Source organism: Sander lucioperca, chromosome 5, assembly GCF_008315115.2.
Source record: "Sander lucioperca isolate FBNREF2018 chromosome 5, SLUC_FBN_1.2, whole genome shotgun sequence".
Lineage (NCBI taxonomy): Eukaryota > Metazoa > Chordata > Actinopteri > Perciformes > Percidae > Sander > Sander lucioperca.
This window is the reverse complement of record NC_050177.1, coordinates 31,908,806-31,931,721: the sequence shown is the minus strand read 5'-3', so window position 1 is coordinate 31,931,721 and position 22,916 is coordinate 31,908,806. Positions and strand designations below refer to the sequence as shown.

Here is a 22,916-nt window from a genome sequence, read left to right as displayed (position 1 = left end):
ACCACCAAAGATTTCAAAGCACCCTCGTAGCGTTCAAGCATCTTCTACTTTTTAGAGTGGGAGATGAATAAATGGGAATTGAATTTGAATTGAAGTTGGGTTAACCACAACTGCTCAAGCAAGCAGTAAAACTAATAACCAGATATACCAATACCAATTTTGTGTGGAAATATATTTGTATTAATGTATTTTGGCAAGACAATTTTAAACTGCTAAAACAAAATTCCCTGATATTCCATGACTTTTCCCCAAAAAATATCAAATTTCCTGACTTTTCCTGAAAATCCATGATAATCCAAAAATTCCATGACCTGTGGGAACCCTGCAAGCAACTGCTGCAAATTCTTACGTGAATAAGACCATATAGCCTGTCTCACTGGACCCTTCTCTTGACTGATATGTTGCGATGCTTGGCAACAGAGATGGAAGATTAGAGCTATTTCTTGGAGTGGATGAAATAAATAAATAAATAACTCTACATAAATGATTGAAAACACAATTTTATATCTTTAAACGCGATGGAAGGGGAACAGATGTATAAAAGCAATATGACACTTGTGGTCACGGTATTGGTACCTGCGCCACTCTGCCAGAGGCCTTGTAGTTATATCCGTACCAACCCACTGTCACTTTTGCCATATTGCTTAATTTTACTTATTGCTTAAAAGTGAAATTCAAACAAGGAGTATTAAGAGTAGTCAATGGCGGCAAAAATAGCAGAGTTAAGTGGATTATTTTCAAATTTGTAATGTGGGAAGTCATGTCTGTATTCTAAGACATAACACGTAACATGCATGTTCTTCAAATTAACAGTGGGATGCATGTCTTGAATTTATAAAGTTGACTTCATGACCTCAATGACAATAACTGCAGGTGTATGGGAGGGTTCAGGTGGTGGCAGAGATAACCTTGGCATCACTAGCATACATATACACCCACCCACCTTTCAGAGCCTTCAAACTGTCCTCATCCAGTTCAACAAAAACTGCAGGCACTGTCCCTGGCCGCTGAGACTCCATCTGAGGGATGGCGTCCTCCTCCTCCTCACTGGTCTCAATCACCTATGCAGAAAACATCAAACTAATTACCTAAAACAAAAAGGGCAGCTATACACTCCTAATCATACACACGCCAAAACACAATTTTCATGGTGTGAGTGTGTGTCTAAATCAACAGAGTTCATACACTCTTGAATCGTAACTCATTTTCACAAAAATGCAGTTCTGTTATATCACAAGCTTTACCCTGAGCACCAAGGGCATAGTTTTGTAGGTTGGGTTTGGACTTTTGTACTGGGACATAATTCAATTCAAGCGCAAAGTGCGCTAGTGCATACATTTCAGAACAAATAGGCTATAATCCACCACTGTAAACTGACAATTATCTGGGGAACACTGCACATTATTTGATGAAGTCAGTTACATTTTTAAACTTACCATTTTTTGTTTTTTGGGTGGATCAAAAATATCACAACATGTGTCGTCGGAATCAGACTCATATCTAGCAGGAGTAGAACTGAGTTGTCTTGTAGGTTGCCGTTTGAGGTCCCTCTTGAGCTGTTCGCCCATCTTGGCCATCTGTGAACCAGACTGACAACGTACATCTTGTTTAAGAGAATGATTTTGAAAATGTCCACACCACCACTTTAAGTAACTGCAGAGACTCATTTTTTAATAGCTTCTACAACTGCATTTCTTCATATACAGCATACAGCACACTCTCCAAGAATCCACCTCCATCCATCCATCACTCTGACAGTATTTGTAACAGGAGACTGAATCTTGACTTAACATGCCTGGCATTACAAAATAGCTAACTTGATTTGTTTCACAGTCTTTTAAGTAATATTTATCATTTCAAATAGATATTTGCTGGCTAAATCTGCTAAATGATTGTGCACCCAGCTTGGAAAAGTCTGCAAAAATTCACAATGTAATTCCCATGGCAAACATATTCTACGATGACACAGCATTATTTGTAAACTGGAATCACAATGTTCCATAACTGTTAAGTCATAAATCAAGCTTACGGTCATTCCTTGCTTCACCACACCCTTCTCCTGGCCAGACTGACCGAAGGAAGACCATATATCCCCCCCTTGAGGAAAGCAACACGCTTCTGGACTACTTCTTTGTAGTTTTCTGTGAAGAAGACCCATTATTTGCATTAATTACTTTGTAAACAGAGTTCATTCTAAATGTAACAACTTTCAATTACCTTTTTCAAACATTACTGTTCACAATTAACTTAACAGGAAACACAAAATACAAATTCAATTTGACCTTTTATTAATAAAAAATAATAATTTCAAGACAGGAATGTCACTGTCATTTAATTTATTTGTACTTTATTACTTTCATCAGTATTGGGCACTTGTAATGTCCATACCACGTTATGGCGGGAGGCCATCCCCTCTGTACATTGAAAATGTCTCCTTGACATAACTGCATTTGTTCTATATTTTCGCCTGTTGCACCTTCATGATAAATATGTTGTCGCCAACATCCGAATGACTTTATTAACTTTGACTTAACCAATTATCTGAATTTTCATTAAATGGACATGCTGCATAGCGACGACGAATTCCATAAGACTACTCGCTAAACCTTCACTATATACTATAACCTAAGCCAAACACTTAACAGATAAGCTATATGGGTCTGTAAACGCTGGTGTTGGAGCGTTCTCTACAGGAGGACTTATAAGTGGCCTGATGTTTATACTTGTGCGCTGGTGTGTGCGTCAAGCCAGGATGTGTGTGTGTACTAGGCTACGGCGAAAGCTCTGCCTGGAGCCTCCGCAGAACTGTAAAACAAGCGGCGCCGCAGTAAACTGCCGTGACCTAACGCGACACACACACAGAACGTGGAAGGTGTGTTTTTGTTTCAAAAGAAGCTGGAGGCAGCAAAAAAACACAGCTGCTAAACTGTTTAAAAATAGCGGGTTTGTTCAGGACACCCCCGTCTGTCGCTTTCACGTCACCTTTTGGTATCGGCTCAGCTCGCTGGGAACCTCGACTGAGGAGGTACTAAAAAAAGTACCTGTTAGCAGGTACCAGGTACTTTTTTTCGTAATGGAAAACCAAAAAAGGCGAGTAGAGTCGAGGCGAGTCCAGCAGGTACCATGTAATGGAAAAACGCCAGAAGCACATGTTATCTCATTTTAATGTAAATGCCTCACATTAATCAATCATCTTATTAATGGATAATATATCAGAACTGTATTTGAAGAAATTATATTTCAACGCATCATGACAAGCCTAACGTTACATCACCTTCCACCATTTTCTAGGTTAGCAATCTGGCATTAGCTAACATTGCTGGCTAGCATATTTCAACCCATAGACTGTATTTATAGAACTATATATACAGTCTATGTTTCAAGCACTTCATCATCAGTAACGTTAAATTACATGACAGTACTCGGTTAGTTAATATTACAAAGAGTAGCCTATTCAGAATATTTCCAATGTTTTAGAACTTACCCGCCATGAACAGCAGTTTGGCTGCAACCGGCTTCGGATCTTGCCTGCGTTTAGCTGGCAAAATCACCTCTATCCAGCCTTCCTGGGACTGGAGGTCTTCCTTGCAGGTGACTGTAATATCAGCATTTATATATGCATCCTGTATAATAGATGTACTATCTGCAATAACGGACCCGTCTACGAAATAAAATAACCCATACATTGTGTTACCGCCTGAGTATCAGTGATGAATTTCAAACATTAACCGTTACTATTTGGCTACGTTGTAGCTGTGTAGCTAATTGCCGCCCAAACTTCTACATAGTGATTGGATGTCGATGATGCTGCGCACACTGATTGGATGTGGGAACCGACTGGTGGGTAGGTCCAATTCTTGGGTCCATTCGTAGCCATCTACTGCTTAGTCTTGATTTTTGAATCTTGATCTGTTGCAGTGCTCAACAATAGTTATTCAAATATGCCACCTGTACAATCAAAGTACAAGTCCTATTATTGGTCACTAATAAGAAAACACCAAGGACAACAGAATACAGACACAGGAAGGTAATTATAATTTGTATCATTATTTTAAATTGTTGATATGTTTTTCTTGTTCTTGTTCTTATAATTATGGTAGTAGTCGGTCTACTACTTGTACAATAATACTAATAATAATAAAAAGAAGAAGAAGGCCCTAGTATAGCAGTATTAATAATAATATTAATAATAACAAATAATAATGATAATAATAGGATAATAGCTGGTAGCAAGCCAAGCAATGGAGAAAGCCTACCTGATATTCATGATAAGTAGTAGGCTAGCTCCACCATCTTATAGGCTAGCTATAATGTCTTGAAATTGTCTTTTTGTTTCAGGGAAAAGGCAGAAGACATAAACAGTACAAGCAGTACCTTTGCAGCACTGGTGTTGAAGTCCCTGACAGAATTTTAGGATGTCATGACAGAGAAGTAAGCTAGCATATATGATGATGTAAAGTATTTTTTTATGATTATGACATTGCATGGATTACAACGTGTAATGTTTTCAGCCAAAAAACTATCTTAATTCTCAAAATGCTTTGACACACTGCAAAAACTGCTTATCTAATAAACATTTAACAAGTGATATTAAACTTATATCAAGATCAAAAAAGTAGTTGGTATTGTTTTCAGTATAAAGAGACCTACCTAGCTCTTTCTCGTAAAATCATTTAACTTAATTTAAGAAGAGTTTGACTTAAGACGTCTCATCCTGAAAACAAGTAAATTTGGCTCCCAGTGCGTTGAGCAAATTGGTCTTAATAAAACTCCTTCAAATAAGTCAAAGTCTTCTTAAATTAAGACAAAATGATCTTTCAAGAGAGCACGGTAAGTCTCTTCATACTAAAAACAATACCAAAATTATGTTTTCATCTTAATATAAGATTAATTACACTTGGTTAGATTTTATTTTCTGCACTGACATGGATGGTGACAATTGTTTTGCTTACAGCCTCCAGCTCACCATGATGCACCACTGCAGCCAACAGCAGGAAAACGGAAGAGAGCTGACAGTAAGGTCAGGACACTGACAATGCATAATTCATTCCTTATAGCCTAATTGTCTATTCTTTACGTTTTTTACTTTGTAACAATGTGACCAACCATTGTTGAATTACTTACATTTGGATGGTTTCCTGTAGACAGCAGTAGGCCTGTGTGCCAGTCTATATGCTAATGTAATGAACTACCCTGTAACTACCCATGTCTGTACCGGATGTCTGTGTGGAAATCTATGTCCAGTAATAACAAAACAGTCACTCTTCATGATGGAACAATGTATGATATTCACATAAATCATACACCAAATTGTTCAGGATGGCCAAGAAAAGCGGGTTTCTGTCTATATGTGTTTGTGTGTGTGTGTGTGTGTGTGTGTGTGTGTGTGTGTGTGTGTAATACAATATGAGGCAGAGTGTAGTACAACAAAATATATAGTAGTAGTAACCTATAGGTTAGTGGCAATAGTGTGCAGAATTAAAAAAAAAAAAAAAAAAACATGCAGGTCAGGACACAGGTAATACACATTTGTTCACTATGTAGAGGAACTGACTCCTACAACGTAACAAACTAGCTTACACATTTTTCAAATTGGAGTGGAGCAGTTGGAGCAAGTTGCTTTACTTCTAGTGCTTTAAGATCCCACTCAATACCAAAATAACACCAGATTCAGTGACTATCTTGCCACACACTTTGTGCCAACTTCAGAATGGATCAGCTGCTGAGGACGACGTGGTTGATATAGGAGAGCACCAGACCATGCAAGGACCAGAGGCTGAGAGACCCAACCCAAATCCGTCACAGGTAAGATTACATTTACTTACAGGCCAGCGTTCATCTTTGTGCGTTTAGTTTTTCTTTTATAGGAGTGATTTGCTATGATGACTTGATGCACACAATCTGAACAACAAATTTCATTCTTGTGCCATAGAATAGAATAGAATAACAAAGACTTTATTTTTATGTCTGGCACTTCCATTTTGCTCAGCAGGCCACAATAAAGCTGAATTGAGATCTCTGGCTGACATAAAGCCATGCCCAAAGAGTGCAGCAAGGCACAAGATTAAAGAAAATATTGATCATAGTGATGATTAGACGTAGCATTTTACTATATGGTCCGATGTTTGAACTCAAAAAATATTTGAGATACTGTGTTGGACCCCCCAAAACTAGCTACACACAAGGAATCCCTAAAATATCTGTACATTTAAGTTTAGTGATGACAACTTATCAAAACCCATCAGTGTACAGAGACTAATACTAAACAAAAAATGGTTAGATGAAGTCATATGCACAAGTGCTCAATCCCAAGGGTTCCCAGAATAATGCATACATTTCATGTGTAATCATAACAAATAACATATCACAAATAATTATAATCTTTTACTTGTGTTAGATTTTGCTTGGGTAGTAGAGCAAAGTTAATGTGTACTGTGTCATTCATATAGGGCATTTTTAAATGATTAGAAACTTGACAAGATATGATAAACCTGAATATTTGAGAATGTTTTGTTCATTGTACTGAATGCTTTTTCAATCTCAATGTGTCATTTTGTAGGATGGAAATTTTGGAGATGACCTTTTGTACCCTGGAGCACCAATAACCAAAGGTCAAAGTTTGCTCCTTCTAATGGCCTACGTCCTGAGGCATAACCTGACCGGGATTGCTCTGGACCATCTTTTACGGATTTTTCATGAACTTTTCCCTGCACTGATACCAGCAACCTCGTATCTCTTCCATAAATCCTATGGCCAATATGGCGAGTATGTGCCCCATTTCTACTGCCATCAGTGTTCAAATTATATTGGAACAAAAGAATGTGGTTTGACACAGTGTGTTCTGTGTGAGGCAGAATTTGATGTGGATGCTAGTCTAGAAAAGGGTTCATATTTTTTGGTTATCAGTTTATCTTTGCAAATTAAAGAGATTCTGGAAAATCCCAACATCAAAATCCAAAGACATACATCAACTCCAGGTTTAATTTGTGATGTGCAATGTGGAGGGGAGTATAGGAGGCTTAAAGATAGTGGTGAAATAGGTGATGATGACATCAGTCTGATCTGGAACAGTGATGGGATCCCTGTTTTTAAAAGCTCTAGATGCCAAATATGGCCTATTCAGTGCCAACTCATAGAACTACACCCTACAGACAGGAAGAACAACATATGTGTTCCTTGTCTTTGGTTTGGAGAGAGCAAGCCTAATATACAGACTCTCCTAATTCCATTTGTAAAAGAGCTACAGGAACTTCAAAGTAATGGGATCACTTGGGGAGATGGTTGCACTTCAAAGGTGCATGCACTTGTATGTAGTGCAGATTCAGTTGCAAGGCCACTTCTCCAAAATAAGAAACAGTTTAATGGCATTTATGGCTGTGATTTCTGTTACCACAGAGGTGGAGGCTCCTATCCATATGTTATTCCTGAACCCCGTCTTCGCACAGAAGTTGAGCATTTCGACAATGCCATGAATGCAACACCTCAGCAGCCCATAATGGGAGTGAAAGGCCCAAGTCAACTAATGAAACTAGACAAATTTCAAATGGTGCAAGGCTTTGTTCCAGAATATCAGCATAGTGTATGCCTTGGAGTTACAAGACAGCTGACTTCTCTGTGGTTAGATTCCACAAACCATCAGCATGGTTGGTACATAGGCACCCAAACTGAACAGATCGACGAAGTGCTTAAAAAAATTTCACCACCAACTGAGATCACAAGAGTACCGCGATCTATGCAAGAAAGGAAGTTCTGGAAGGCGTCTGAGTGGAGGTCGTTTCTTTTGTTTTATGCTTTGCCTGTTTTAAATGGCATCCTCCCCAGAAAATACTGGAATCATCTTTTCCTTTTGGTTTTTGCAGTATATCATCTCCTGCAAGAAAGGATCAGAGAGGCCGAGGTGGTGATAGCCGAGCAGGCATTGAAAAACTTTGTCAGGGAGTTTCAGGGGTTATATGGCACAGCTAATGTGTCATTTAATGTGCACCTCATGACACACTTGGCTGCGAGTGTGAGGAACTGGGGACCATTATGGGCCACATCCACATTTTCCTTTGAATCTTTTAACGGCACCCTGTTGACATATTTCAATGGCACAACTCATGTCCCTGTCCAAATAATGAAAAGGTACCTTAGGAGGAGGAGTCTCACAAAGAAAGGAGCAACAGTTATGCCTAATGCTAATGAGTATGTCAAAGATCTTTTCTATGAACTACAGGGCAAAAAGTGTTCAACTGACAAATCAGTTCAGATCAGTGCCCATGTCAGAGTTTTTGGTAAAACAGTACAGACAGATGTCTCTGTTTTACACATACTTGCAATAGATGACCTACTAGGTGTTAGAGTGAAACAAGCATGCTACTACAACCGTTTCATTGTGAATGGAATACTGTATCACTCTGACACAAACAGCCACCTACAGAAGAGAATCAACTCTGTTGTTGAGTTGCAGAATGGCACATTAGTCAGAATTGTGAATTTGATTGTTTCTGGTGCAACACACTGTGTTTTGGTCAAGGAGTTTGTTAAGTCTGGAAGGAAGCTGTGCAGAGACACAACACTTAATAGTGCATCAAGCTTTGTGTATGAAGTGTCTGAGTGCAATATAGTGTATGCCATCCATCCAGAGTCATTGACACGAAAATGTGTCATGGTTGAATCCAGGGAGAAGGTATATGTTATTCCTCTGCCAAACAACATTGAACGAGACTAATGTGGCATCAAGAAAATTGCCGTAAGCTGAGTACTGCCAAGAAGTCCCGAGATTCCCTGAGACCTATTGAATTGACATGTAAATACAATATCTGTACAAAGAATTACTGTTCTTTACCTTTTACATAAAGTACCCTTCTCTGTCAATCAAGTGTTTGTGCATTAATACATGATGGTAACAGTGTATATAAACAAAATGTACTTATATGTCTTAGTCCACACTGCAGCATTGTAGCAAATGACCCTTTAAGAAATCAGCCTAACAATGTGAAAACACGTTCCATTAGTAGGCTACAGTAAATTAATAAATTTCCACTAAGTGTTTGCATTTTAGCATATTTTATGACAGTACTTTGATATGCTAATAAAAGTACAGTTATATTTCAGTGCACTTTGTTTACAGTGTACTAAGATTACACTACTAGCCAATAGGTCTGTAGACGATGCAGTCAACCTGGCCCTCCACTACATCCTCCGGCACCTGGACTCCGCAGGAACCTACGCCAGGATCCTGTTTGTGGACTTCAGCTCTGCATTCAACACCATCATCCCGGCTCTGCTTCAGGAGAAACTCTCCCAGCTTGGTGTGCCTGACTCCACCTGCAGGTGGATCACTGACTTCCTGTCTGACAGGAAGCAGCATGTGAAGCTGGGGAAACACGTCTCCGACTCACAGACCATCAGCACCGGATCCCCCCAGGGCTGCGTTCTTTCTCCTCTGCTCTTCTCCCTGTACACCAACAGCTGCACCTCCAGTCACCAGTCCGTCAAGCTTACGACACCTCCCTCATCGGACTCATCTCTGATGGAGACGAGTCCGCCTACAGGTGGGAGGCTGACCACCTGGTGACCTGGTGCAAGCAAAACAATCTAGAGCTCGACGCTCTAAAGACAGTGGAGATGGTTGTGGACTTCAGAAAGAACCCAGCCCCACCTGCCCCCATCACCCTCTGTGGTTCCACAATTGACACTGTGGAGTCTTTCCGCTTCCTGGGAACTACCATCTCCCAAGACCTCAAGTGGGAGCTGAACATCAGCTCCCTCGTCAAGAAAGCACAACAGAGGATGTACTTCCTGCGGCAACTGAAGAAATTCAACCTGCCAAAGACAATGATGGTGCACTTCTACACAGCCATCATTGAGTCCATCCTCACATCCTCCATCACCATCTGGTACGCTGCTGCCACTGCCAAGGACAAGGGCAGGCTGCAGCGTGTCATTCGGTCAGCTGAGAAGGTAATTGGCTGCAATCTGCCGCCGCTCCAGGACCTATACACCACCAGGACTCTGAAGCGTGCTGGAAAGATTGTGGCTGACCCCTCCCACCCCGGACACAAGCTCTTTGAGCCACTCCCCTCTGGCAGGAGGATGAGGTCCATCAGGACCAAAACCTCACGCCACATAAACAGTTTTTTCCCCTCCGCCACTAGCCTTATCAACAAGGCCCGGAATCCATCCTGACTCTCTCCACACCCCACCTCTGGCTCCTCATGCCACTGTACCTACTCTGCTGTAGCGTCCCTTTTCACCACTGCTTAACTTACTTTACTATTTATTTAAATTTATTTTATCGTTATTAATACTTACTGTGTGTATATGTTTATACTTATATCGTTTATATTCTTTTTATCCTTCTTATATTTGTATGTGTGACATGCTCCAACAACACCATGACAAATTCCTCGTATGTGCAACGTACTTGGCAATAAAGCTCTTTCTGATTCTGATTCTGATTCTGATTCTACTGATGAAGTGAAATCAGTGTACACTTTCAAAACTTATACTAATTCTGTATTACAAAAAAGCATACTTACTATAAGTACACTAAATTACCACTATACATTTTTATATTTTAACATATTTTATGAAAGTACTCTGATATGGCACTAAAAATACACTTATTTTAGAGTGTACTGTATAAAGTGTACAGAAATCACACTTCTAATTAGTTTAAAAAAGTATACTAACAATTAATTTCCAAAAAATATACTTCCCATAAGTACACTGAATTGACACTCTAAGTATGTCAAATTTAATACACTTAAAAAAAATAAACTTCTATACAATTTAAAATACATTAACAACAAAGTACACTTTCAAAAAGTACATTTAAAAAATTATTTGATTACTGGTAAATTAGTATACTTACTTTTTGGACTATGAAGTTGAACTTAATTACATCTATTTTGAAGTATACTTTTAAAAAGTACATATTAAATACTCTTTAAATAAAGCACAACAAGTAGAAGCATACTTGTTTTATACTTCATGTATTTCATTCATATTTCTAATACACTAAAGTATACTACTTTTTTACCTGGGACTGAAGACTTTGGACTCTAAAATCTAGAAACTATAATGAGAATGAAGTGATATATATAATGCACACTGTAAACATGAATGTACACGCGGTCTCACACATGCACTTACTCCTACATTCTGGGATAGGAGATAAAACGGTTTGGCTTGTTTGCATTTCTGTAAACCAATCACAATCGTCTCGGGCGGCTCTAAGCTCCGGACGCAACGACTTTGGCTCTGCTAAATAGTCTCAGGAAGGAAGTTGTTGGAGGAACATTTTTACCCCGATAGAAGAAACGCCATCTGCATGTTGACAAGAGAGCAGACACACACACACACACACACACACACACTGAGGTGCGGACATAGCGAAGTTACTCTAGGATAAATAGGTTTGAAATTATTTTTACAACTGAAATTAATTACATCTGGTGATTTTCTGGTAAATTAACTGTCGTTGGTTGAGGCTACTGTGCATGTAGCTTGTAGCTCCAGTTAATGACTTTTGTGGCTTACATTTTAGTAGTTATTTCAGTTTGAATGCAGGAGATACTTCACACTCTGAAGTCCTATGGATTGGTCACCTCATCAGCCCTTGCATTTTCTCCATTCAAACGGAACATTTTAATATAGTAAAACATGGTAAACTATAATTCTCTCCCACCTCCCATTAGTTCTTCTAACCCTTGTATCATTATCTCTGCATGTTTCCCCCTTGGGTCTACCAAAGGAGCCCTCAGCTGACGTCAAGCTGGCGACCAGAGCAGGAAAGAAGGGCAAGAAGGCCGAGGAGGAGGAGCAGCCTGCAGCACCTCCTGCAGCTGCAGCAGTGAAGGAGGAGGAGGAGGAAGAGGAGGAGTATGTGGTGGAGAAGGTGTTGGACCGCAGAGTGGTGAAGGGAAGAGTAGAGTTCCTGCTGAAATGGAAGGGGTTCTCGGAGTAAGTATGAGTCTGTAATATTAATACTTGGTGTTCTTTCCTGATATATATATATATATATATATATATATATATATATATATATATATATATATATATATATATATACCAGGAATAGGCAATTAGAGTGAGAATGTATTTCCTAAAAACAAAGCCTGAGGAGATTTTCTTCTGTCTGCACTCACCTTTCCAGTGAGGATAACACATGGGAGCCTCAAGACAACCTGGACCTCGACCTTATCACCGAGTACATGCAGAAACACAAAGAGAAGGAGGAGAAGAAGAAGGAGGGAAACAGGAAAGTTGACAGTGAGACCTCAGGAGACTCAGAAGAGCGAGGGGGCAAGAGGAAGAAGGAGGAGGTGAGTGAAGGAAAGAGGTTACTCCAGACTGAAGAGTCCCAGAAATCTAATCTCAATATGAATAAATATCAATACAGCGCAAAAAAGGGAGGAATTTAAAAGATTTATTAAAAATCTGATAATAACATATATATATATATATATATATATATATATGGGGTGGTATTGTATGGGGTGGACAGGTGTCTTTATGCAGCTAACGACCTCAAACAGGGCATCTAATTTAGGATAAAAAATTGAGTGGAGGTGGACATTTTAAAGGCAGACTAACAGGTCTTTGAGGGTCAGAATTCTAGCTGATAGACAGGTGTTCAAATACTTATTTTCAGCTGTATCATACAAATAAATAGTTAAAAAATCATACATTGTGATTTCTGGATTTTTTTTTTAGATTATGTCTCTCACAGTGGACATGCACCTACGATGACAATTTCAGACCCCTCCATGATTTCTATGTGGGAGAACTTGCAAAATAGCAGGGTGTTCAAATACTTACCTTCCTCACTGTATATATATATATATATATATATATATATATATATATATATATATAACAATAACTTATTTCACCAGTAAATTGCTGTTAAATGACAAAAACAGATGAGAAAAGGGTATTTTACAATAACTTTGAATGCACCACGAGGTTTACCCGTTTCAAGTTAACTTAACATTTACAATATATTGTGCAGCCCTAGCTACAACTGTTAATTTGTGCAAATGATTATTAACCTAATCCTTGAATGGTATGATTATGACGGTTTCAGTTCAGAGCAGTGGTCAGTTAATGTGTGTGTATATATATATACCGTATTTTCCGGACTATAAGTCGCACTTTTTTCATACTTTGGCTGGTCCTGCGACTTATAGTCAGGTGCGACTTATATATCAAAATATTTATAATTTCACGTTTTTCAATGTTATTTCATGCTGAAAACATTACCGTCTAAAGCTGCCAGAGGGCGCTCTAGGCTTCTGACAACTATATGCTGCTTCTAAAGACAACTGAGAAAGAAAAGAAACTGCAGGTGACTGCAGGTAGTAAAATATGCAGCCGAAAACGGTAATTGAGCAGCAGAAAGAAAGTTTGGAGTGAGAGAGAAACTTGTGAGGGACTGGCGAAAAGGTGTCTCTTACTGCAATGAAGGAAACAAAGAAAGCTAGTCGCGCGCTGAAAGCAAGATGGCCAGAGCAGGGGAACAAGTCCACAGATGTAGATGCACGTCAACGGTGCAGTTACGTCTCCACGCCCTGGTAGTTGTTCTGTATTCTGTTGTATAGTTGAATAACTGTTAATGTGTTACGTTAACATACCGGACACCTACCGTATTCAGCCCCTTGTTCTGTGTGCTACTGTGTAGTTGAATAACTTGCCTTTCCAGATTAAATGTCTGTTCTTGATCTTGGATTTTGTGAAATCAATTTCTAAATAAATGCGACTTATAGTCCAGTGCGACTTATATATATTTTTTTTCCTCTTCATGACGCATTTTTTGACTGATGCGACTTATACTCCGGAGCGACTTATAGTCCGAAAAATACGGTATATATTAGGGCCGGGACTCGATTAAAAAAATGAATCTAATTAATTAGACGTTTTGTAATTAATTAATCGAAATTAATCGCATTTTAATCGGTCGGGCTAACGTCCACGCTAACTCCTATGTGTTTTGCGTTGAGGTGATATTTGAGGCTCGATGTGCTGCGGTGATACGCAAATTCCTTGTTGCATAGCTTGCACACAACCACGCTCTTGTCGACGCTTCCATCCTTTCGTTTTTTAAAACAAAATTTCCCATCCACGGGGCCAAGCAGAGCGGTCTCGTCAGCTTCTTCGTTCATGTTCACTGTGGTTTGTTGTTGTCGGAAGTCAAGAACGCTAGTTGGTGCTCCAGTATAATCGGTCCGTCGAAACTCATTCATTGAAAAACGTTCCGCGGTGCAAAAATAATGGTGGTTAAAATTATGTTATTTATTTTTTTCGTAATTAATTAATGCGTTAAAGTCCCGTAATTAATTAATCTTAATTAACGTGTTAAAGTCCCGGCCCTAATATATATATATATATATTTTTTCTTTTTTTTTAACATTTATTAAAACAAGATCCTTGACAAGGCGTCTCACACAACATGGTACAGAAACAGGTAGTATTGACATGCACTTATATACCCAATAATCAACATGCTACTACGAACACACAGGAAGTGAGAGGTTGCTTTCCTAATTGCAAGTCCCCGGTCCTAATTCAACACACTATTCTCTTGCCAAATACTGTATGACAGGCAACCATCTCTCTAAATAAATAACCATCCTGAATTGTAGTTTTGCAGTTATACTTTCCAGACAATTGACAGCTTTGACTCTTTGGGACCACTGGTCTAGGGTGGGTGGGTGGGGCTTAAGCCAGTTTCTCGTAATCATTTTATGTGCTACTAACACCAGAGCTCTGAGCATATACAATTTGTTTTCTCCCAACCCTCTTAAATGCATGTTCCCTAAAATTAATCTCTGTGGTTCAACTAATATGTTCAACCCTACTATCTCCCCAGTTACTCTCATTACCTCCTTCCAGTATATTTGTATTTTTGGCCAGTCCCAGAAGATGTCTGAGAAATCCCCAATTATTCCAATTATTCCACACCCTCTGCAGCACAGGGGGCTAGACCTCTTGTCATAGCCATATATAAAAAAGGGTGTTTTGAAATACAGCATTCTCAACTTCCAGGCAAATTCCCTCCAATTTGGACTATTTAGGCATTTATGCCAAGACACCTGGACTTTTCCCAATCATCCTCCGGAATAATGGTATCGGCCTCCAGTTCCCATTTATTTTTCACATGTAATGTATTATCTGCCAAATCCAAGCGAATTCTGTTGTATAGACGAGAAATTATTCTACTTGTATGCTTTTTATCCTCCACCGCTTCGATCCAATACTGTTCAAAATTAGACATTGAATTTTTAATTTTGTCCCATTCTTTATGTATCGTCAAATAATGCCATATTTAAAAATACCTAAACAATTCGTTAGGTGCAGTTCCATATTGGGTTTGAAATTGTGAAAAAGCTCTGAGTGTCGTACCTTCAAATAGTTGATTTACTGTGGTCAGACCTTTCCCTGCCCATCCCACAAAACCTCTGTCCATTTTTGCCAGTAGGAAGTCACTAATGGAAGCTATATTGGTTGCCCTAGATAAAGATAGTGGCAAGTTCAACATTTTTTTCATCTTTGTCCATACCCTTAGGGTATAGATTACCCATTCATTTTGTATCTTTGTATTATGTATTTTTTGCCACACCTTTGCCTCCATAAAAGGGAGTGTCGAGATTAATACCTTAGTTACAGAACTTTGTTCTATCTGTACCCATTTTGTGTCCTCATCAAGCCTAATCCATGAAATCAAAATTCGTAATTGTGAAGCCCAGTAGTAGCTCCGTAGATGAGGTAAAGCTAAGCCAGCCTTCCCTTTAAATGATTGCAAGACTTTCAGTCATACCCTGGGCCTTTTATTCTGCCAGATGAATTTAGAAATAAGCCTATCCAGGAATTTAAATGTAGATATTGGGACCGTTATAGGAAGAGAGCAAAAGAAGAACAGCAGTCTCGGCAATACATTCATCCTGATAGTCTCCACCCTGCCTACTAAAGACAAGGGGAGCATTTCCCATGTTTCCAGGTCTTTTTTTAACTGAAAGATAAGTTTATCGTAATTAGCTTTGTATAATTGAGAGGAGTTAGGCGTCAGGATAACCCCCAGGTACCTGAAGCCCGTTCTTGACCATCTGAATTTTGTCTCCTTTTCCAACTGTTTAGGCCTTTCACCCGATATGATCATTGCTTCAGATTTCCCTTCGTTAACCTTGTACCCCGAGACCTCCCCAAAGTTCCTCAGACATCGCAGGAGTGCAGGAATAGACGATACCGGGTTTCTTATGGTGTTATATATGTGTCACATTCCTGAGCGAGTAATTGTATGTTTTGAGCACAGAGAACTATATTTTGCAAGCGCATTACATTGCATTTTGAACAGAAATGTACACTCGCAAAAAATAATTCAGTTTGAGTAAACAAAAACCTATTTCGTGCACAATAAATGTATTTGCATGTCTTTCTCTGCTCGCAGGTAGACGCTGCTGCGCTCTGGTCATGTCTCCCTCGCTCTCAACCTCTTCTCTCTACGCGCTCAACTCTAGACACACTCGCTCAGATTTTCACAGCGTTACAAGTGTGCCACAAAACCAACCAATCGCAGAATCAAAAGGTCAATTCTGATTGGCTGTTCGTCTCAAAATTGTGTCAGATGCCGGATAGTGTCGCAATATTTAATCTATATCTGTGTCATCTTTTATTCTAATTTGTTTAATATGTAAATAGTTTTTTCTTTCTAAATGATCTGATAATGTGTAGTCATTGTTTTCACCTTCATTGACTAGTTTATAACTGAACCCATTATTACTAAACCCAGCCATCACGCACCGCGCCGTCACATCCTGCACCACACACCACCACCAGTAAATTCTCAACCTGTGGGAAACACTGAGAAGATAACGATGGCTTCCATAGTAACATGTCTGCAACCAGAAGAACTTTACCTTTATTTTGACATCAAATTAATGTATGTATTTCAAAAGGTTTGAATGAGATTTAAATGATGAAAAATACCCAGAATGTATGAAAGGTTTGTGTTATTTTAAAGTTACCATGGGATTTCTAACTTAAAGTAAAACTGAAGAGAGTGACCAAATGATTTAGTTTTTAAATTGCCAATCATTTGAATGGGGAAACTTGCCTGAAAAATGTAGACTATTTCTGAACATATTAAAGTTATGAAAAGTACATTTGCTTCCATAATAACATGTCTGCAACCGGCACATATTTTCCTTCATGTTGTCATAAATTACTGTATGAAGAGTGAAAATTGTGAGTGAGAGCAAGTCCAGGGTTTAAGAAGGTTGTTCACTTTCTCTCTCTCTCTGTTTGTCTGTTGCTATAGAAACAGAGAGGAGGAGGGGGACCCAAACGCCACCACTGTCAACGCTGTGACAAATCCTTCACAACCTCTGGATATTTAAAGATTCATCAGAGAGTTCACACTGGAGACAATCTACACAGCTGTGATCAATGTGGGGCAGCTTTCACACTACAGAGTACCCTAAAAATACATCAACGCATTCACACTGGAGAAAAGCCTTACAGCTGTGATCAATGTGGTAAAACCTTTTCTAGGAGTGGTAGCCTAGAAATCCACCGACGTGTTCACACTGGAGAGAAGCCGTACTGGTGTGAACAATGTGGAGAAACATTTTCTCAGAATAGTCACCTTAAAATCCACCAGCGCGTTCACACTGGAGAGAAGCCGTACTGGTGTGAACAATGTGGGAAAACTTTTTCTCACAGTAGTCACCTTAAAAGACACCAGCGCATTCACACTGGAGAGAAGCCGTACTGGTGTGATCAATGTGGTAAAACCTTTTCTATGAGTGGTAGCCTAGAAAGCCACCGACGTGTTCACACTGGAGAGAAGCCGTACTGGTGTGAACAATGTGGAGAAACATTTTCTCAGAATAGTCACCTTAAAATCCACCAGCGCGTTCACACTGGAGAGAAGCCGTACTGGTGTGAACAATGTGGGAAAACTTTTTCTCACAATAGTAGCCTTAAAAGACACCAGCGCATTCACACTGCCTCGTTGTAAACATGTTTCAGAGCCAAGCTGTGTCCTCCTGCCTCCTCCTCATGACCTGATAGCTGTGTTGTTATTTTCTGATCTTCTCTCCACATTGAAGGTTGACCAGCAGTAACTTTATCTTCTGAACAGCATGTATGTTATCCTGGCTACGACTACACATTACACTCCCTCCCTTTGAAGGGATTTATTCCACTCAAAATCATTTAGTTTTCCTGTAATAACATATTCTGAGTTCAGGGTTCAACTGCTAGCGCTTTTTAACTAATGCTGCGTTTGTTGTTCTTAAATAATCACCTGGTAAATACAATTTACAAAAATTCCCATCACTCTTTACTAAGGTGATGTCAGATTGTTGAAATATTCAGTTGTTTGTCATTGAATACGAAGAAAAGAAGCAAACCTTCATAACTGACCATCTTTAATCAGAACATGGCTGCTGCTGCTGCTTAAAAAATGACTTGAACAGTTAATGTGTTTAAACTGCATCTGTGGCGCCGCCATCTTGGGACAGACAACTGATCTTAAAGACTCAGAAAAAGATTGTTGTACTGCTTTTGGATGTTCATGTGAAAGAAATGCTAAACTAAGCAACATGGAATAACATTTCACGGATGAAAAATGTGTTTTACAATATTATACTATTACTAAAGTGTTGAATTTAATATCACAAAAGGTAACATTAATCCTTCTTTTAAGCTAACAGGAAGTTAAGTGCCTGTCCTGATACTGGATTGAGCTAATACTAGCTTGTGTCAGGTCATGTATGTCTTATTTAAGTGATTATTAATATCTCAGTAAGATGCTGAAAACTATGTTTGTTATGTGTGTCACTGAACAGTTCCTCACATCATTCCCCATAGACCCCCATGTGAATAAATCCAGACTTTACATCAGAAATATATAAATGTTTACAGCCTGGTACAAAAAAAACGGTTTTGGTCTATGAAGCTAATTTCACACTTCATAACAACTGTTTATATAACTCACCTGTTTAAATTGTATCAAGGCTGAAATCAGCAGAAATAAATAAATAAATATATATGGTATCCTAGAGGCTTCTTCAGTGGATTAGACACATGAGAACAGCTGGTTGTATTTGGGGGGAAGTTTGCGAGCATTTGGCTAATTCTGGGATTTTTAACCCATGTATAATCATTTGTTTTATTAATTTGATCTGTCCTCTTCTTAAATAAACTGAATTGAATTGAACTTTGACATTTAGTTTCTTCTTATTTTACATGTTTATTCTTTTTTATGACACTCTTATAACATCATACTTCTGTTTATCACAAATATGAAGGAAAAGTAAAAACTCGTGAAAAGTAACTACAAAATGCATTTCCTGCAGAAAATGCTTGTGAATGCTGAAAAGCTAAATTGCTAAAGTTTAACTAGATTGCTGGCTTTAATGCGAAAGAAGGGGACGCAGTAAGAATAGTTGGAAAATTTGTAATAGTATTAATTAGTTTATATTTCTTTAACATGTTAAATAACACCAAACATGTATGATACTAAGCAGACTCACTAGAGCTGTGTCATCAGCAAATTTAATAAAGTGCCTGTTTTGTAAAGTGCTAGTGCATGAATTTGTGTATAGAATAAATAGTAAAGGAGATAGAACACATCCTTGTGGAGAGCCTGTGGATGTTGTCATGGAATCAGACAGAGATGAGCCCACTCTGACCTGCTGGACTCTACTGGTAAGAAAGTCCATGATCCAATAAATAATACCTGTATCAAGATAGAATTCACTGGCTAAAATGTCTGCAAGGATCTTAGGTTGCATGGTGTTAAAAGCAGATGAGAAGTCCACAAATAGAATCTTGGCATCAACCTTTGGTTTCTCAAGATGAGTGTGTAAAAGGTGCATTAATGTCAGAATTGCATCATCCACCCCCCTGGAGGCTTGATAAGCGAATTGCAGGGGGTCCATAAGATGGTGGGTTTGGGATAGAATGCACCTCTTTACCAGACGCTCCAGGCACTTCATGACCAGTGATGTCAGCGCTATTAGTCGGAAGCCATTGGACTCTGTGGGTCTTGGCAGTTTTGGCACGGGTACAATTGTAGATGATTTCCACAGGTTAGGGACTTTACAGAGGTTAAGAGAGGAGTTAAAAATGTCAGTGAACACAGGGGCTAACTGTTCTGCACAGTGCTTAACGATGTTTCCACAAATTTGGTCATGGTCTTGATCCCCTGCCATGCCTCACGGGAGTTGCCTGACACCAGGGTTGCCTCATTCTTCTGTCTGTAACTGTACTTATCCAGCTGTATTTGTCTTTTAATCTGTCTCTGTATGTCCCTTTTGGCCGTGTCATCCTGATTCCAGTGTGCTTTTTTCTTTTCAATTATAAGTGGTTTTTATGGGTATGAAAAATGTATATAGTCATATATTGTTTCTACCTGTTCATTTATGTCAGGGCATTTAAAAATGTCCCAGTTTGTGCAATCAAAACAACCCTGCAGGGCCATAATGCTGTCATTCTTCATATTTTAACTGAGCGTTCTTGGGGCTTCTCCCTCTGCAGGAGTCTCTGATATATAGGCCGGAGGTAAACCACATTGTGGTCAGATGACCCTAGTGGTGGGAGCAATGATGATGAGTAGGCGTCTTTGACAGTTCCGTAAGATAAGTCTAAAAATGTATTTTTCCTGGAGGGACAGTCCACATACTGATAATATGTGTGTAAGCTCTTTTTCTCACTGGACAATTATTAAAATCTCCTAAAATAAATTTAGGGGCATCAGGACACAGCAAATCAAGCTTGTGGGAGAGATTGAAAATAATGTCCAGTGCCCTGTCAAAGTTTGCCTTTGGGTGAATGTATACAACAGTAAAAAATATCTGAGGAAACTCTCTGGGCAGATAGGAAGGCTGAAGGGAGACGCACAGCAGTTCAATATCAGGGGTACATAAGCTCTCTCTCAGCACCACTGTGGACACCACTCGTCCCAGATGAGTAGACAGACCCCCACAAGTTACAACAACACTTTGTTTGGGGGCTTTTTCCCTTTATTATGAAGGGACAGTGGATAGACAGGAAAGGTGGGAGAGATGGGGAATGACACGCAGCAAAGGGCCGCAGGTTGGACTCGAACCCGGGCCGCTGCAGAGGACCCAGCCTACATGGAGCACACGCTCTTACTGGACATCTGAGAAACTAATCTTTAGTTTAGTTTGGTCACTTTTTATTTAGCTTTTATTCTGCTCAACCTGAGGCAGATTATTTTGATGATTAAGACTGTCGGCCACTGTAGAAATCAGCTGGGACAGCCAACCAACACACAAACTGGGAGTACAACCACTTTAATTAATGTTGACTTTGTGAATATTATATCTGAACTTTTAGCTTCAGTCTTCATCACAGACTCCAGCAGTTTTGGACAGTACCGAAGCCAAGTGAATGTAAAATCAATCTGAGCATCACAACTAACTGTTTTAGACAAATATATGGTAATAATAATGCTCCACAAAGCTGTCAAATTGCATTTTTTTTTTTTAAATCATCACATTTTCTTAAGGGGAGGACCCCTAAACCTCCTGCCAAATATGGTCACCCAAGTCTTTTCACCAACCTGGGGAAAAGTGCCCAGTGTTGTTAAACAGGAGGAATGTGAGGTACAACAACAGCCTGTCAACTGCTACTGTTGATTCTGCATCAAGCTGCACAGTTTGGACATGTGCAGCTAACTGACTGCAGCTGGAACATCTGGTGGAGCATCACAGCTGTCTAAAAACAAGGACAGATGTTAATGACTGCTACACTTGATTATATCAATAATTCATAATCAGTTAGCCTTGTGTGATGACAACAACCAAAGTTTCTAAATGTCTGACTTGTTTTCATTCCTGCAGAATGACTCCTCAACAATAACTCCCATCCCAATACTGACCTTACTTCCTTCACCTTTTAATGGTTCTGCTATTACCTTCTGCTTTGGTAGCACTAGGGTTACAACCTTTCTGCCTAATGTCTGTCTCATCTTATTGCTTTTCCCGTCTTTTATTCCTGTTGGCCAGTCAGACTCTTAAAGTTTGGATTTTAGTTCTCTTACAAGCCAGTAACTGACACTCTGCAGATATGATAGTTTTGTCATTGTGGAACAAACAATCCTTCATGTACATAGACTCTTTGTCCCAAAAACTCTAAGGATTAATATTATTATAACATCTAATTTAATTTTGGTGGGGATGTTTTTAAATCATGCACAACAAAAGAAAACGTGCATTAATGAAACCCCCCCCCCTTCAGTACCATGGATATGGAGCTCCCAGTCACCTATTGGCCTCTAAACACATCTTCAAACTGCTGCTGATTCAACAGAGCTCTGTAGCAGCTAAACAACTGCTGCTGGCAGCCGGCGTCCCGGAGCTCTGTAGCAGCTCACAGTTTATCACCCCTCGCACTAAAGACTGTTGACGTTACAGCGCTTTACTTACGCTTTGGCTACAGTGAAGGCGTAACGTATGCGGACCGTTAGCCGAGTGTATGTGCCGTGGAATGTATCTTTTAACCGTCTCCACCTGCAGCGCCACACGGCGTAGGATTGTGGGAGTTACAGAAGAGACGGAGAGCTTTTGCTTTGGGATTGTTGTTGTTTCTTTAGTTCTTTTGGAGCCGGCACAGAGCTGTGAAAACATTAATCTACTGTCAGCTGTTGTCAGAGGACGCAGGGGAGGGAAACAAGAAATAAAAACACAAACTCTCAAAACCAAACTGCCAATATGCTCACTGACGATCATTAAGTTGTTTTTTCGGTATATCGGTAGTTTAATTTAAAAGAAATATAGACACTTTATGATCCATTTCTGTGTGAAAGGGTCTCTCACACCTCTGGTAAAAATCTAAATAGAAGACTGTCCTGTTTCTACCTTGTAGAGCAGATCTCTGTGGAGCATATGCACCACTACGCT

General features: G+C 39.4%; 3 protein-coding genes across 3 annotated transcripts in view; all 3 read left to right on the top strand.

Annotated features, from left to right (window-relative positions):
- The window catches only part of LOC116040282 (zinc finger protein 436-like), a 188,047-nt gene extending 169,783 nt beyond the window's left edge, over positions 1-18,264 (top strand). Inside the window, exons 6-8 of the mRNA XM_036001625.1 lie at positions 11,741-11,949; positions 12,143-12,311; positions 17,303-18,264. Of these exons, the coding sequence (XP_035857518.1) occupies positions 11,741-11,949; positions 12,143-12,311; positions 17,303-18,004 (1,080 nt within the window). The 3' untranslated portion in view covers positions 18,005-18,264. The remainder of the gene's footprint in view (positions 1-11,740; positions 11,950-12,142; positions 12,312-17,302) is intronic.
- The window catches only part of LOC116038066 (NACHT, LRR and PYD domains-containing protein 3-like), a 1,733,742-nt gene that overhangs the window by 987,118 nt on the left and 723,708 nt on the right, over positions 1-22,916 (top strand). The window lies entirely within an intron of this gene.
- LOC116034665 (NACHT, LRR and PYD domains-containing protein 12-like) overlaps positions 1-22,916 on the top strand; it is a 575,637-nt gene that overhangs the window by 359,277 nt on the left and 193,444 nt on the right. The window lies entirely within an intron of this gene.